Source organism: Lipophrys pholis (assembly GCF_963383615.2).
Source record: "Lipophrys pholis genome assembly, chromosome: 19".
In the NCBI taxonomy this organism is placed as follows: domain Eukaryota; kingdom Metazoa; phylum Chordata; class Actinopteri; order Blenniiformes; family Blenniidae; genus Lipophrys; species Lipophrys pholis.
The window spans coordinates 20120160-20137143 of record NC_137647.1 but is presented as its reverse complement, the minus strand read 5'-3'; the positions used below and the strand labels follow the sequence as shown (position 1 = coordinate 20137143).

The following is a 16984-nucleotide window of genomic DNA, read 5'->3' as shown; positions in this document are numbered from 1 at the left end:
GGTGTCTGCAGTATGACTTTTTCTGATCATGTGGGCAGAATGTCCCTTGTCAACACTTTGTAAAGCAGCAATAGACTTCCTGGATCACTGCATCATCAGTTCAGCTTGTTAAAGTTCTCCTCTGCATTGGCAATTGAGGATTTGCACCCCCCCAGCTCGCGACTTTTGCAAACACAGCCTTGACTTTATTCAACATGACTTGACATGTAGATATTTCCTAGAGCTGAAAACCAGATCGCAGCTGCTTTTTTTACGGAATCTGGATTTTTCTTTCGCTGTGTCGTGCTCAATCTAATACCCATTTCTTCCCGGCAGTCTGAGAGCGGCAGTGAAATTGATGAAAGTCGAAGTAAAAGTTTGAACTTTCACTTTGTGAGCTGCGTTGTCACCAGCGCATCCATCTGCCGTACTAAGTCTGTGGCTCACGTCTCTTTGTTCGGGCTCCATTGTGCTTCCTGCTCCAGGAATGCTGACGCGCACAGTTTTAGAAAGCACACAGACGCATATGCAAACACACATTTATGCCTGTCCATATTTGTGACACACACACACACACACACACACACACACACACACACACACACACACACACACACACACACACACACACACACACACACACACACACACACACACACACACACACACACACACACACACACACACACACACACACACACACACCCTGTCCCACATTTGTGAGCCAAGCTGATGGTTCAGTCGCTCTTTTTAAAATCATGCCACATCAGGACTATTTATACATGGTTTACAGCTTCAGGTTGTGTCGGTGTTGTTGGCAACCATGGAGTCAGCCGGGACTCTTTTTTCAGAGCTTGTATGTGTGTTTTTGTTGCTAGGGAACGTGACGACTCCAATTGGACACTATATGTCAATATGACAAATTTTGAAACCGCAGAAAGTTTTGATTTTGCCCATTTTAAAAAGATTTATGTGCTCTTTGTTATAAAATGGTAGGTGCCACTTGTCCAGCTGGAGTTACTTGCAGATTGCCAGTAAAGACCAGCACTACTGCAGGCTGTGCCATCGAGGTTTGGAGCGAGAGCCGAGCCGAGCAGCAGTGTTGAGTTTCAGTGCAAGGGGAGATTCCTGCGTGGCACTGCAGGCTGGTACAGGTCATCTTACATGGACCAGAGTATGAGAGAAGGCAATGAACTCAGCTGTGCTTGTAAAAAAAAAAAAAAATAAATAAATATCTACAATGAATGTAGGTCCACATAATGGTGTAGTGGTTCGCACTCTCGCCTCATTGTGAGAAATCCCTCGTTCGATTCACAGCCTTTCTGTGCGGCTTGAATAGCACGTGTGGATAAACTCAAAAAGACGTGTTTGTTGGGTTAAGTGGTGACTCTGCACTGATCTGCCACAGCATCATGCCCTATAATGTGTAGGAACATACACTGTGTGTGTGTGTGTGTGTCTGACACTATCAGACCTGTTGTCCTGCATTAATGAGTCTTGGTCACCTTCCCACTGTTTCAGGTTTTTCCTTCCTTCGACCACATTCGATAGATAACGACCTCTGCAGGAGATAACCTGACACAATTGTTGAGCCTCCAACTTGTTCCACTCACTCAAATTCCTCCACTTGTTCTTGTTTCCTTCTACACACACAATGTTCCAGCGTGTATCTTCCTAATGACGTATTGTTCATGAGCAGGGATCAGGATTGCAGTTCACAGGAACGCTTGAGTTGTATGTGTGCTGCCATAGCCCATTGATGTTTGTTCTTCCATCTCCCAGGAGGAGCGTCTCTCTCACCAGGAGAAACCGACTGGCGTCACACCGTTGACAGGTGAAGGACTTTACATCCAACGGAACCTGATTTCCACTGGGGCAACGTTTGGTCTCCATGTTTTGCCCTGGCTGAAAAGCGGAGCGAGCACAGCCGGCCCACTGTTTGTTACTAAATGCTTTCCGAGTATCTGCGGAACAGGGAGTCATCTGAATCTTTGTGAGGGACATGGATGCTTTGGAGAACCCTGTCCTGGAGCCCCGAGCGGAGCGGATTGCCCGGTACAAGGCCGAGAGGCGGCGGGAAATAGCTGAGCGCTATGGCAACATGGAGGATCTTCCCTCGAAGTGGGTGAGGACGGACGTTAAGGAGGGTCAGGAGCCAGCAGCCAAGTCCCACAGAAGGTCGCTGAACTCGGACGGCTTCTGTGAAGGAGTCAACGGCAAAACGCCGGAGGTTACAAACGGACTAGAAGCAGACGTCCCCACGGAGCCCAACTGCCCGAGAAGGTGAGTCGTAGGTCAGTTCAAATACTGTAGTACATCGTCTTCAGCCCACAAAACTCCCTGAAGACACTAAACACTCCAGTGTCTTGGCATTAATGCCCAATCATGAATTCTGTTGCCAAAACCAAGATGAGGTTGAGCTGTTGGGTTTGTCTGTCTCTAGATTATTAATCAGAGAAAAATCAGCTGCACTTGTTCAAACTCATCCGAGAGGCTTCACCAGCTCCAATACACGAGTCTCTCGAGTCCGACTGATGAAGCCTCTTTGAAGAGATGAAAAGAATTCAAGGACGTCTTTTAAACTGGAAGAGCCGCTGGGCAACGCTGCATTGTTGATGCGGCACACTGTTTGCTTCTGTGGAACTTCACCCTCCTGAGCTTCAATCTACAGCTGTGATCAGGATCTCATTTGTTGATCCACAAATAAAACGACAGGTTATTCCAGTTACACGTCCCGATCGCAACTCGTCACATGTTTCAGGTCGTTTTGTTTTGACATCAGTACATCCTGCTTGTATTTGGCTGAAATGGATTAGGTTAGTATTCTAACAGTAGCTGTGTGCAGTGTAATATTATTCGTCTTTGATACGGCAATAAAATGAGCAAAACAAAACTAATGACAGTGTTGATTGTTTACACACAAGATGTACAGAGGTCGTATCCAAAGCCGTAACTACAACAGCTTTTGATTGTAAATGGTTCAGAAAGTGCGGCCGGCCAGGTTCTGGTTGTGCTCTCCATACCTGAGGGTTGTAATTATACCTAATCTGTGCAGATTCAACTGGAATTTGAATGATATATATATATATATATATGTTATAATTCATCTTGAAATGATATGTAACCTGCCTTTCTGAAAATATTGATCAGCCCAGGTTAAAATGAGCTTGAACATATATATAAGGTTCATTAAACTTATCTTTTAAGTAAGATACTGTGAGGAACTTTTATTTCAAGCTTAATTAAATTAATTAAATGATTTTTTTAAGTTGCATTTAGATGACTATTGTTTGGTCTTGTGGTTTCACCACTATTTAAACCATAAAATATGCTATAGAATGTTTATACCACAGATGCTTTATTGAGATTTGTCAGGCTCAGCCAGAGAAAGGTCACCAGTTTATTGTCTTGTTTTTGAAGAATGATTCATCCTACTAGTTTTTGGACAATTACTCTTAATACCACAAGCGTACCAAAGATTTATCTTGTTAAAGTGTCTAAAATGTCCAATTACCTTGTTTGGTACCTTGTTTTGTTTACCTGAACCAAAGTTTTCTTTAGTATATATAGTCAAACATTGTGTTATTTTATTTATTGTACTATATATTTTCCTCTGTGTACACTGTGCACTGCCAACAGCTTTTTTAAGCATTGACTGATATGTTCATTCTGAGTGGCAAAGCTGAAGAAAGCAGTATGATAAAACCGTTTTGAAGTGTTGTTCTATATCAGATTGTCTTTACAATGGAGAGCAGGAAGCTGTAATGGCAGCAGGGGTCTCGGCGAGCCCTGCGCTCATTGTTCACCAGGGCTTTCTACCTCAGCAGTGACCTTTCAGCAGCACCAGATCCTTGACTTCAGCAGTTGCTGTCCGGCCTTTGTTGCTAATTAAAACCGAGACGTCTAAATCAGTGGGCCCAGCAGGGAGCCTCAAAAGCCAGTCTAAGTCTTCTCTTGCATCGGGTCAACACATTTTGCATCATGTCGTCTGAGCGCCGCCGGCATTACCAACAAAACCCTTCCTCACAGCTGAATATTCAGAATAAATATATTCCTTGTGTCTCTGTCTCCCGGAAACAAAGTGAGTTGACGGAGTTGTTGGAGACGCACTTTTGATTGACGTTCTGCTTAGTTTCTGGAGAGAGCAGGAGACACCGTGTTCCCCAGTCCTGTATCCTCACTTCCTCCCCCCCCCCCCCCCCCCCCCCTTCAGGCAGGTTTGCCAGGACTCTGGCAGCATGCTCTCCGGGGAGGGGAACCTTGACGCCCCGCAGCTCCACACCCGGGTGTCGGTGGGCCAGTTACGGAGCGCTCTCCTGCAGCAGACGGAGCCAGAGAAAGTGTAGGGCGACCTGCATGTGTGCACTCCAGTCCGCCCCGATCAGACCTCCTGCCTCTGTGATAGTGTTTGTCTTTCTTCTCCCCTCGCTGTCCTGCCCTGTACTGTAGCTGCCCCGAAGGCGGGCGCGCCACGTCCTCTCTGGACCTGGCTGTGAAGCCGGGCCCGGACGCAGGCCGCCGCCGTACGCGGCGCTACCTTCCCGGCGGTTCAGGTGGCGGTCGCAAGACCAGCGACCGCTTCAGGACGCAGCCGATCACTGCCAATGAGATGGAGGAGAGCAGTGGGTAGGGGCTGTTTGCTGTGGGTGTGTCTAATGGACGTAAACGTACTGACGAAGCGCTTGGTTTGGGTTTTACTAACGGACGGGTTTTTTGCCGTGAACTTTGTTTTGCTGTGCATTTACGTATTAAAACAATGTTGAACTCATTGCATTTCATGGGTATCTGATGTACATACACCTGAATATAGTCAGACTGGGAAGTTTGGGTTCACTGAAATGGGACAGATGGCTTCAGCACATTTGTAGTAGTAGTAGTTTGTAGTGGAAAAATAACTTGGACTTTATCAGCCGAGCCTTCAAAATTGTCTGGCTACTAAAAGTAACGTCAAGTTTTCAATGGCAATTTATATGGAACCATTTACGATATAGCCCTCTTATGATCCTTATATATAAATAAGATATAGAGAACAACCCAACAATTGCACGTGACAAAGCACATGTGAAATGAAAACAACTCGGAGATGGTGGATAACGTGGTAGTGAAGGAAAAGGATGGAACAGAGAGCAAGAAGCAAAACTATTGACATTAAATGGCAAAAATAATAAATAAAAAAAAGTGTCCAAAAATGACCATTTCCTCTGTTGGAGATCCTGCAGGGGAAAGAGAATTACGTAACTTTGATGTATAAATCTATGGAGAGTGAGAAGGGAAGATAAACTCCTTAAGGAGTGCATGAAAGAAAGTCTGAAAGAAAGTGCTGCAACTAGAAACACAAAGCTTGTGTGGTTTGCATGACTTTGTTTACTTTCATGACACGGGAGGGCTGCTTTACCAAACATGCAAATGCAACTCAAAGTCTTGGACTGTCTGAAGGAGAAAGACTTTCAGTGTTCATATTAACCTGAACGCAGAGGATCTGAAGATTATATTTCACCTGAAATCTTTTTTTTTTTCTACTCTGGTAGGCTGGTGGATGCAGAGGAAGAAGAGAACGGTAAAGGTAAAACTCTCTTGCTTTGCTTGTGGTAGATTATAGTGGTGGGACATAGAGATTCTCTGTTGCAGGTATTAAAAAACAAACAAAACTTTAAATGATTAAGAAACCCTTTCCAGAGTTACTCAGATTTAATAGGAATGTATTTGCCTTGAGCTGTTAAAATGCACAGTTGGCTTCATAAATCCGACTGTAATAGCTCGAGGAATAAATCAGGTTTTATTTGCAGGCTCACAATGTTTAATCTCCTCGGCGACGACAGCTTGATGTCCCCAAAAAAACCACGTGGACAGTGGAGCGATGCTAAGTCAGGCCTCCGCTTGACCCCCTCCATAAAAAGATTACAAGCAAGTCTCTGCAAAGATTGACTTCTGGAGAATTTACACCGGTTTTTAAACATACCCACAGCATGTGCAACAAGTAGCCTTTATTACCATTTGGACATTTGGACTGTTGGTTTAAGGCTGTGTCATTGCAATGCCTCCTCTGCGATTGTCTGTGGTGGAAGAAGTACATTGGCAATATTATCAATTATCTAAAGCATTGGCAGGATGAACAGCCCATATATTTGTCTCGATGTAATAGATTTAAACCTATAGGTTGAATATAAGCCGTAAAGCCCTGCTGTGGTGCAAAGTGTGGTCGGAAACATTTGAGTTTCAAGTCAAACCATCTGACAGAACATTTGAAATGGTACTGCACGTTTTTCAAGCCTCAATGTGTTTGACCTTGAATTTAAGTCAAGTGAAAAGTCGCAGGAAACAGAAAGTTCTTTCTCATTTAAACAAGCTCGAAATGTTATAAAATTTGTTTATAATCAATCTAAGAATTCAACATATTGTCCTTATACACTTTTTTTTTTTTTTTTTATATTTTGGATTGTTATACAAGATTCGACCTATAAGATAACATATAAAATTGCCTGATGACGGAGTGCTCTTGAATTGTTGTGCATTTATGCATTTCTAGAATTCTAAGAATGTTCTAGATTTGAATTAATCTAATTGGGCTGTATGTTGCAGAATAACAGTTACTATTATTTGACACAAACAGATGGGTACAGAACAACAAGCCCATAAACGCAAGACAAAAACTATGAAATCGTATCTCTTATTTCAGTGCGACTGTAATTACATTATAAATCTTGCATGGCCACTTTCAAGAGTTAATAATAGCATCAGATTTGGAAGCCTTTTCAGATGCACAGTCCAAGTTGTGTCTTTTCCAAGATGTATTTCTAGAACTGTACTCTAAATGATCTGCTCACTTGTTGGTAGTTCAGCTTCCTTCAGTGCTGCAAACTGTCCGCAGCGTGTGATGATTTACACAGTTTGACACAGATTGTTGTCGTGTTTATTTCTGATCTTTTGTGACACGTTGGTTTGTGTCCCTGTGTCTCTCAGGCGACGTGAAAACAGATGACAGAGCCAAAATGAGCGTGGCGGCCAAGATGTCTTTGTTTAAAGTGAGTATGAGTTGATCCCTCCAATTTAGTAAAAGAAAAATAGGAGTCCTAAATTAAGCTTATTTTCACAAGACCAAACTGGGGAGTGCAAATAGCGTCCAGGCTGGATTGAATGAACCTTGATTTGATGAGCTGTTGGACTGAAATGTATGAAATGAGTAAAGGGAAGCGTTCATTAGTCATCAACGGTCACGTCGGCTGCTGGTGTTGCTGCCTGAGACGCAGGATGAGCCAGTGCTGACCACGCAGCACACAACCTGATCTGGTGTAGGGAAAATGAATGGGCAAGCAGGTGCTGGCCTTGGAGTTCATCTGGATGCTGCAGTTTGTCTGTTATTTTTAAAGGTGGGGGCTCAGTTTATTGAGTGATGCACGCAGAGCGGAGGTAGCAGAGAGTCCTGATGGTTTTATCTCGCACAGACCACCAAACGCACTGCAGATTTTCTCCTATTCTTGGATTTGTGCTCGGCCACGGTCTCAGTCCCCCCGAAGCCTCAGGTGAAAATGTGCCAGATACTGCGGTGCCATTAACAAGCGCAGCAGCTGTGTTATAATTAGCGTGCCGCTCTGTGGCGGCGGACAGGGAGGTAACCCAAGCCAGCGGGTCTCCGGTTACACTGTGACCTGTTGGGCCGGCATGTGATCCGCGTCGCCAAGACGCTCCACCTTGCAGCTCGCCGCTTTTATTCACCAGCTACCCGACCCGCCTGTGTCCATACAAATAGAGTAGGAGGGGAGTTTTGGCTGCCATTTTTACCTGCGCTCCTCATCACTTATTCAACGGGTGGAAGCTGTGGATCGATACCGCTAATTTGACCACTTGCCGCAAAAAGCGCGCTCAACCACAACCGATGTGTCATTAACAAAAAGGCGTCTTTCCCTCCCGCAGGAGCTGGAGAAGTCCGCCGCCCCCGAGGCCTCGGCCTTCCTGAAGCCTCGCTCAGGCAGCGTCTGCCACGAACGGCGGGCGCGGCGCGGCAACGATCATCGGTTTCTCACCCAGCCAATCACCTGCGAGGAAATGGTGGCCATCAGGTGGGGGACGACCCAACGGAAACGCTCTTTTAATGAAGGAAAAAGATAAATTTCATTTGTCTGCTGTCGTTAAACAAAGGAATTATAGTTTTTATTACAACATTACTCGAACTTGAATAAATCGAGCCTCTTTGCCGAACCACTTTCAGCTGAATATTAAAGCTGGGGACTATTTTATGACCCCTGGAAGATATTGCAACATAAATTTGCAGGGAAATGGATGGTTAATGAAGTCTGTTGCACAGTTCAGATTTGTGCAGTGGTACAATGGTTAGGAACCAAACCTCAGGCCTCGATTGTAAGTGTAGCTCGAGCAGGAATGAACAGAGCAGCTTGAAGAAACTATTTTCAGACGAACGTTTGGTGCTCCGGAGGGGATTTCCAGCAGAAGGATGGTGTCTATCCGATCGACTAAAAATAAATGTGCGTGCGTGTTTTGAAATGATGAAACATGGAGCCCAGAGCAGTGATTTAGCTCACTGATGTGCCCCAAACAGTGGTGATCTAAGGCCCATGAAGAATTACAGTTACCTTCACTTTTTATGTGTGTGTGTGTGTGTGTGTGTGTGTGGTGTTTTTCCTGCAGTGCCCCTACACCAGCCGAGTCCCAGCCTGTGCAGGCCGACCCTGTGGAGGACGACGATGAGAGCTGCAAGCTGAGCATGAGTGAAAAGTTGGCACTCTTCAATAAACTAGCGCTGCCTGAGAAGCAGGACGCCGGCCCCGCCGACGGGCCCCCCGAGCGGCGACGGCAGAAGGGAGCTCGATATCGCACGCAGCCCATCACTGTGGAGGAGGTCAGCCTGGTGAGGACGAGACAAACAGAATCATGTACTCAACATGTTCTCATAGCTTCACAGAGGAAAAAAATAGGACCAGAGGAAGACAGTGTTTCTATGAGTAGAGGATAATAAAGAAGTACAACAATGTCAGTCCCTCAATCTTTTATAGTCGCTTCATGTCAAGTTTTGGAGACTGACACAGTTGTCTCCAACAAAAGAGACCAAGGACAGGTCTCTAGTCCGTCATAAGGCTCATTCAGAGACATACACTCACACTCATACACATTTACAGACAATTTTAAGTCACCAATTAACCCAATTTAATGAGAATATCCTTCCAATAATAATCAAACTACTTCTAAATGGAGTGACTTGGAAGTAACTTCGTCCTCCTCTCTGCTTCCTCACGTCACTTGTTTACCTTTGATTGACATCGGCTGTGCCTCATTCTTGTGTAAAACCGTGCACAAGTGAGTTCCCTCACCTGTTTTTCCAAATTTATTGTTCCACCTTGACATGTTAGTTTCCCCTCGTGGAACGATTTGGTTTTGCTTCTTTGTTGTGACGAATATTCTTCTGAAACATTTAGTAAACGTATTCATCCCCCTTGACTCGGATTCTAAATAAAATCCAGGGCAATAAAGAGCTTTTGGGGCGGTAGAGAGGTCGTCTACCAATCGGAAGTTTTGCCGGTTCGAATCCCCATCTCTACCTGTCCACATGTCGAAGTGTCCTTGAGCAAGACGCTAAACCCCAAATTGCTCCCAATGGAAGGTCTTGGTAGTTTACATGGCAGCCGCCTCCATCGGTGTGTGAATGTGTGTGTGAATGGGTGAATGTGATCAACAACGTAAAGCACTTTTGGACTGCGTTAAAGCAGTTGGATAGCACTTCATAAGTGAAATCCATTTACCATTTTACCATTTCAGAAGTCATCTAATTAGTGAATAGAGTCCATGTGTGTCAGCTAATCTTATTGTAAATCCAGATGTTCTATGAAGGCTTCAGACGTTCATTAGAGAACATTTGCGAACAACACTGGGATACACCAGACAGGTCAGGGAGACGGTTGTGGAGAAGTTTAAAGGAGGGTTTAAGTTATGAAAAAAAGTCCTCAGCTTTGAACATCTCATGCAATCTATACAAACCAAGACATGGCCGTCCACCTAAACTGAGGAGAGCGTTGATCAGTGAAGCAGACCAGAGGCTCATGGTAACTCTGGAGGAGCTGTGTGTCCACAGTGTGTCCACAGGACAACTATCAGTCTGCACTCCACAAATCAGGCCCTCGTGGAAGACTGGAAAGACCAAAACTGGACCTTTTGAACTAATTGCCAAACTCTGTGTGTGGAGGAAAACTAGCACTGCACATCATCATGTACACACCATCCCTACTGTGAAACATGGTGGAGGCAGCATCATGCTGTGGGGATGCTTTTCTTCAAGAGGGACAGGGAGGCTGCTTAGAGCTGATGGGGAGATGGATTGAGACGAATACAGGACAGGAAGTCCTGTTATGGAGCTTTTCCACTCGTACCTACTCAGTCCTAAGCCACAAGACAAACAAACGTTATGATCCGGTTAAACGGCATTCGCCAGGACAGCTGCTGTGACAAGGGACGTTTACCAGTTCACCAGTTAACAGGGAAACCGGTTAATTCGTAACACCGATAGTATCCGTGGCTTGGAGGCCTATTGATACTCGAAGTGGGTCTGCGCCTCATCGCTGCTCCACGCAGTTTATTTCAGTGCGTCAATCTCTGTTTGTGAGCGTTCTTGTTGTGACCGGGTTTAACAATTTGGCGGGTTGAACGAGCCGCCCTCCTGGCTCATCTGTGTCGTCACGCGCCGGCCAATGACCCGGCTGCCGACGTCACATTGTCGCATTGCCTCCTTGCCGTCGAGTCGGGCTGAGTAGGTACTGGTGGAAAAGCGCCATTACTCTCCAAAAGACTTGAGACTGCGGTGGAGGTTCACCTTCCAGCAGGACGACTCTGAACATAAAGTCGAGGCTACAATGGGAAGGTTTAGATTAAAGCAGATTAATGTGTTAGAATGGATCAGTCAAAGTCCAGACCGTCATCCACTTGAAAATTCCCTGCATGACTTAATGATTGCTGGTCACATTCAATCTGACCAAGCTTCAGCTATTTTAGTCTGTGGATGTTTAAAGCTGTTCGAAACTTTCCCCAAAAGGCTTTGATTGTGTCTTCAGGTGGCTCTCCAAAGTATTTACTCAGAGGGGTTGAATACATTTACATGCAGCACTTACAGATTTTTATTTATAGAAAAGTACCTTGAAAACCTTCCCTCGTACATTGTGTTGGTCTATCCTATGGGTCCTTTATCCACCAGCCATAACATTACCACCATGCCATCCTTGATTACACATCATGGTTTTTTGTTCTATTAGCTTGACGCTCAGAAAATAATCTTTCTTTTACCGTCTTCCGTTTCTCCTCAGCTCCAGAAAGGTCCCGTTCAGCTTCCTGCCTTCTCTTTGTCCCCTCACCTGTCTGACAGACAACAGGCCTCGTCCGTTAACCTGAGGCCCAGCGAGGTGCGTCTCTCGCAGCCACGAGCGGATGCCGAGCCCGAGGCCACAGAGCCCGCTCCGATCCCTCAGCGCCGCGGCTCCGAGCCGGGTCTGAAAGGAATCCTGAAGAAGAGCCGCTCTGCGGGCTTGGAGCTGAGCAGGACGGAGGCCGGCCAGACGGACGGCTCGCTCGTCCACGAACAGAACGGCGGAGGCTTCGGCGAGCCGGTGCAGCAGAAAAGGACGGAGGGAACTGGGAGTCTGGAAATCCGTGCACCGCCGCGCAGACAGAGACATCAGGCTCCAGGAGTGGACGGAGGCTCTCAGAGCGCCGCTCCGTGGAGGCAGAGGCCCAGAAACAGGAGGGAAACCATCGCCTGCACGCCAATGAGAGCTCCGTGGGCGCATGATGGCGATCAGGAGGAGAACAAAGCACAGAACATTTCCTCTGTGGGAAGCGGCTCCAGCTCAGATGTAATGGGAAGAGTCCAGTGAGTAACTTCAGACCTACTTGTAGATCCTACCCGCACAAATACGAGCTTTTGATTTATTTATGTTCTGTGTTTCTGTTCAAGTCGAGGGGAAGAACAAGAGAGGAAGACTGACGATGAGGCCACAGCCAGAGAACTGAATAAAGCCACTTGGTCTGATCACACAGATAAACTGCAGGAGACGGCCAGCAGGACGAAAGTAAGGAACACATCCTTATATTCTGGAGGGTTTGACATGCTGGATGTTAAACTTCTCATTTGTGAAGGTTCATCTAGTCGTTGGTTTAACTTTGTTTGATATCGTTTAAAGACTCCAGCAGTGATAATAACAGCAGGGAAAATCAGTGGAAGCTTAATAGAACAGCAACATCGGGGTAAGAATTTTACAATTACAATGCTTTTATTGTCCTAATTTAACATACAAGGGCAAATCAGCAATATAAACAGACACACGGTTAAATAATGCAGATAAAGTTAGCTTCAGATGTAGTATAATGGATTCAAATCTGATTAATTTGAAATTGTGACGTCAAGGTCAGCATTCAAATGGTTGAAAAATGATTTAAGGCACAAAAATGTTGGAATTTTATTTTGTTCCTAATATGCTGGTCATGGTTAAAGTCAAGATGTTGGAATATTGTATTTTCTTGATTTAGTTTCACTCTACTTCATGTCTTCATCATTTATTAGTTTATTAGAACAGAATGCAGTTCTTTGTAGAAACATGATATATTTTCTCTGTGTCTCAATGTAAAACACAGATTATTACTCGTTGACTGCTCCAGTGCGCTTGGCCCCTCTGCAAACTTGATTCTTGACAGTGGATTCAAACTGATAAACAAATCAATTCTGTTATAAAGACTGGTTTCTTTTAGTTACCAAAGTAAAGTCCTATCTCTCTCACAACAACTTTGAGAGAGTCATACATGTCTTTATTCCATTGGACTACTGTCACTCCCTCTACATTGGACTTGATCTCCGTCGTCTCCAGCTCGTCCAAAATGCTGCCGCCCGACTTCTAACCGGGACAAAGAAAAGAGAGCGACTCAATCCAGTGTTAGCCTCACTCCGCTGGCTTCCTGTCTCTTTTAGAATTGTTTTTAATATTTTGATATTGGTCTTTAAGGTGTCGCGTGGGTTGGCACCTTCTTTTTTATTCACGCTTTTTACGTGTTCATACTCCTGTCTTGTCTGCGAGGTCGGTATATCAGATGGTCCTCGATGTTCTAAGATCCAGACTCAAAAATAGAGGTGACGGTGCTTTTTCCATGACTGCAGCCCGTCTGTGGAATCGCTTGTCTCTCCACAACAGAACCACTCGGTCTCTTGAGTCCTTCAAGTGTCGACTCAAGACACATATGTACTTTTAATGCTAATTGAACACTGTAAAATTGTGGCATTGTTTTTACTCTGTTTCCCTCACTATCTATCTATTTATTTATTTATTTATTTATTTATTTATTTATTTATTTATTTATTTATTTATTTATTTATTTATTTATTTATTATCATCATCGTTATTATTATTATTATTATTATTATTATTGTGAAGCACTTTGGTCAACCTTGGTGCTGGTTTTAAATGTGCTATACAAATAAAGATGGATTGGACTGATAAACATTTTCTCCCTAAATCAAACGTAGCAGATGCAGAGCGAAAGGGATTTAACCATTTTAAGGAAGAATATTACTCCAATTATATTTGTAAACTGCGAGTAGGGTCAGTCTGTATAAACCAGAGAGATTCAGAAGTTTCTCAACATGTTTATATGCTTAAAATAATCTGTTTATAAATGAAAATTACAAGTATAATTTTTAAATCTATGGGATGGAAGTCATGATAGAAATGTTTCTACTGTATAGAGAAATTAAAAAATGTATTAGAGCATTTTTGTGGTTGAATTTGCTTTATTGTGGTATTTTGTTAAGGTGTAATATTTTCCAATTTCAAGAATTTGCACATCTATGAGGACCTCAGCGAGGTTACTCAGCAGTGAATCATTTCCACTGTAATCCATGTACTTTATTACACCTTACTCAAGTCAAAATTCTGAATACCTGCTGTCTACTTTCATTTTCTAAACTGCAGCAGTAGGTTTCTTCACCTCCAATAAGATTGTTAGAATGTTGGCTGATGACTTATCAATCATTTAATATACTTTTTTTTATCCCATTTTAGACATTTTCCCAAACAGTTTTGTGTGATTTTTATTTATTTTTTCATTTCTTTTCATAGTGTTTCTCTTAAATAAACGCCACGTGTTATGGTACTGAATAGAGAAGATATGAACTTGCGCCTCTTGGGGACCGTAGAATGAAATAACATGATTTCTGTGCTGCTCCAGAGTGAACGAATCGGTCTGGAGGCATGTGGTGCCACTCGCATAGAGAAAACTGATTTTGACTTGCAAACGTAGAATAAAAAAAACGCATAGAGCAGCAAATGTCCTCTTAAAAATTTAATTATGAATGAATTATGGGACTAAGAAGAAATTTTGTGAAACGTTTACCACAGAAATAGAATAATTCAGTATGAACATGAGCTAATAGCAATAAAGTGCTTATTAATTATTCATCCAGATGATCTTGCATTACTTTCAACGAAATAATTTTGCTGTACATTCCATCACAGCTGGTGAAAGTATTTTATTTATATATATATATATATATATATATATATATATATTTTTTTTTTTAAAGATTTAGCTGCAAACGATAAACAGAAGTCAATGAATATCCACAATATAATTATGGAACACTCGACATACAGTCACTTATCATGGGTCTGTAATTTCACAGTTTCCACCCCAGATATGAAGGAAATATATGTTTTTTTCACTGCGACGATCCGTTTCAATGAATGTGAGTAGAGACCCTGTTTTATCTTTAAAAATCTACCGTCCAGTGTCGTGTTGAAGTCTGCTTCACATCCAATGAATAACCAACTTGAAGACCAAACTGGGTGAATGTTGGTCAGATAAATGAAGACTGAGACAATCTAATCACTCTGGATTATCAGTTTATTAAATCTGTTTTAAGAAATCACAACCAGAACAAGGCCATTTCTTTATACTTGTTGTCTTATTCATGTGCTTGACCTCTCGCCTGCAAAGCCTCCGGGCAGCTCATCATTTAGATAGATTTAGTTTTTTGATCTGATCTCTCTTGATAAAGTCGCCTGAAGCCAGTCAGGAACTGGCACCAGACATTTTGGAGGCAGGAGAGCTCGCTCCTCCTGCCAGCCTTCGATCGAGATGGAGAAAAAAGCCTGCGGTTAGATTTGTCATCCCGTTGAAAGCAGCCTGGCTGCGACCCTCTGGGTCTGGTATGTGTGAAGTTTCTGCAGCTCAGGCTCGAGTTACCGGGGAATATCTTCAGACTGGTCGGTGTTTATGTAGTGAGATGAGTTCCACTGTCTCAAGAGTGGGATCGGGGAATGCAAACGGGCCGATTATTTGGTGGTTAAATGTTGACCCCCTTTGCTTCAGCGTGCTCAGTACATTTCTTTTTTCACTATTTCAATGCATCTTTTCTCTTCTTCCTACGTGATTCTCAGCAGGGAGAGTCTCACCCGGAGAGCGTTGGCCCTCAGAGCTGGGTGAGTCCGACTGCAAATTCATCCCTTTTTCTTTTATATATCATTCTGAAAGTACATCTTATCAGGTCTCAAGAAGCTTTAGCTTGGCCCTCTCTCTTCTCCCCCAGGAGCCCGTCTTTGCCTCTGTGTTTTCTAGCAATACGCCCCAATATATCATGTGTTTTAATCAGGTAACTACAAAGAGACACTGCATGGCAGGCTGCGTGTGGCTTTCTGGTGTGGAGTGATTTTCACAGCCGACTTGTGAGAAGCTTCGGTCCCGCTAACCCTCCAGGCCCGCAGAGTGATTTCTGTCTTTGTGAAGCCAAACACATCATCGACGCGTCTGCTTCCATTTTGCATGCTTCTCATGTGCTTCTAATAGTTTTTACAGTTCCAGGTGAATTGTTTGGGTCAAGATAGATTTTTTAATCACAAGCGACAATGTTATTATTTGTTCGGTTTTCGTTTGTTGCTTATTCAAGCAGTTGATGCAATAAAATGACATTAAAACGATTAAATTTTTACCACATTTTGCCTGCGGGTCATAGTTGGGTCACCGCTGGTATAATTCAGGGACGGTTTTGTGATGATAGATTAAAAGAGTTAGTTTCTAGCTGATGTAATGAAATAATTACCTCCTTTTAATTTGAATACATTTTTTTTTTACTTTAAAGGACAACAAAATGATAAAAGATCAATCTATATTATGTTAATCTATGTTACTTAATGAAGCACATGCAACATTTCACCCTTAAGAAGCCTGAACACTAACCACCTTTTTAAAGTAAAAAATACACTAATTCAATATTAGAGAATTTTGTTCATTCTTGATATCAGCTAACCCATCTGATAATGAGCAAGAAGATTTTTGTCCATTATGACTGTTTGTCTCATGTAAGATTGATAAACATTATGTTAGTACTGTTAACCGAAAGACGGAAAACGTTGTTTTTCTCTGTTGGAAACAATTTCTTTACATTAAACTAATCCTGTCCATAGTTATCCTTTGCTTTGTATGTAAAAACAGCTGCAGAGCTGCTGTCTCTCAGTAATTGAACATCATCTAAAGCTAAAACTGCCGTTACTATTTCACAAAACTCCGATCCCTGCAACAGCATTCAGATATCCGACTCTTAATTAACATTGTACATTAATATATCTTCTCCAAGTTTACATTGGTCGTTTATCTTAGCTGCTTATCTTTGTTGCTGCTTCTTTTCAGTTGTTCAGTGCTGCTCTCCAAGGTTCTGGGGCATGTTCATCCATTTAACTGATGCAGAGTCGATAAACTGACCCACGCAGCTAACTGAGCTAACAGGGTGAAGCAGAGGAAACTAATTTTATTTTAACAAATGACTCGCTCCTTCTTATTTCATAACATCCCTCATAACAGGGGTCTCCGACATGCAGCCCGGGGGCCAAAACCGGCCTGCCAGAGGCTCCTGCCCGGCAGGATCACTTTGTAAAGAGTTTATTATTAAGACATTCACTGGAATCTTGTCATATTTACTGGGTATTGCAGTATCGCATCCGAAACGCAATTAAAGCCACACGGCGAC

At 43.3% G+C, this 16984-nt stretch overlaps 1 protein-coding gene across 6 annotated transcripts in view; it reads left to right on the top strand.

Annotated features, from left to right (window-relative positions):
• svilc (supervillin c) overlaps nucleotides 1-16984 on the top strand; it is a 37740-nt gene that overhangs the window by 1516 nt on the left and 19240 nt on the right. For 2 of the 6 annotated variants that reach the window (XM_080487944.1, XM_080487942.1), the window contains exons 2-12: nucleotides 1762-2262; nucleotides 4193-4321; nucleotides 4429-4605; nucleotides 5508-5542; nucleotides 6940-7001; nucleotides 7891-8036; nucleotides 8623-8842; nucleotides 11283-11845; nucleotides 11930-12044; nucleotides 15402-15443; nucleotides 15551-15613. In XM_080487944.1, the coding sequence (XP_080344070.1) occupies nucleotides 1982-2262; nucleotides 4193-4321; nucleotides 4429-4605; nucleotides 5508-5542; nucleotides 6940-7001; nucleotides 7891-8036; nucleotides 8623-8842; nucleotides 11283-11845; nucleotides 11930-12044; nucleotides 15402-15443; nucleotides 15551-15613 (1833 nt within the window). In that variant the 5' untranslated portion in view covers nucleotides 1762-1981. Of the gene's footprint in view, nucleotides 1-1761; nucleotides 2263-4192; nucleotides 4322-4428; nucleotides 4606-5507; nucleotides 5543-6939; nucleotides 7002-7890; nucleotides 8037-8622; nucleotides 8843-11282; nucleotides 11846-11929; nucleotides 12045-15401; nucleotides 15444-15550; nucleotides 15614-16984 lie in introns of those variants that run through there. The other 4 variants (XM_080487945.1, XM_080487943.1, XM_080487946.1 and 1 more) reach the window with 3 other exon arrangements.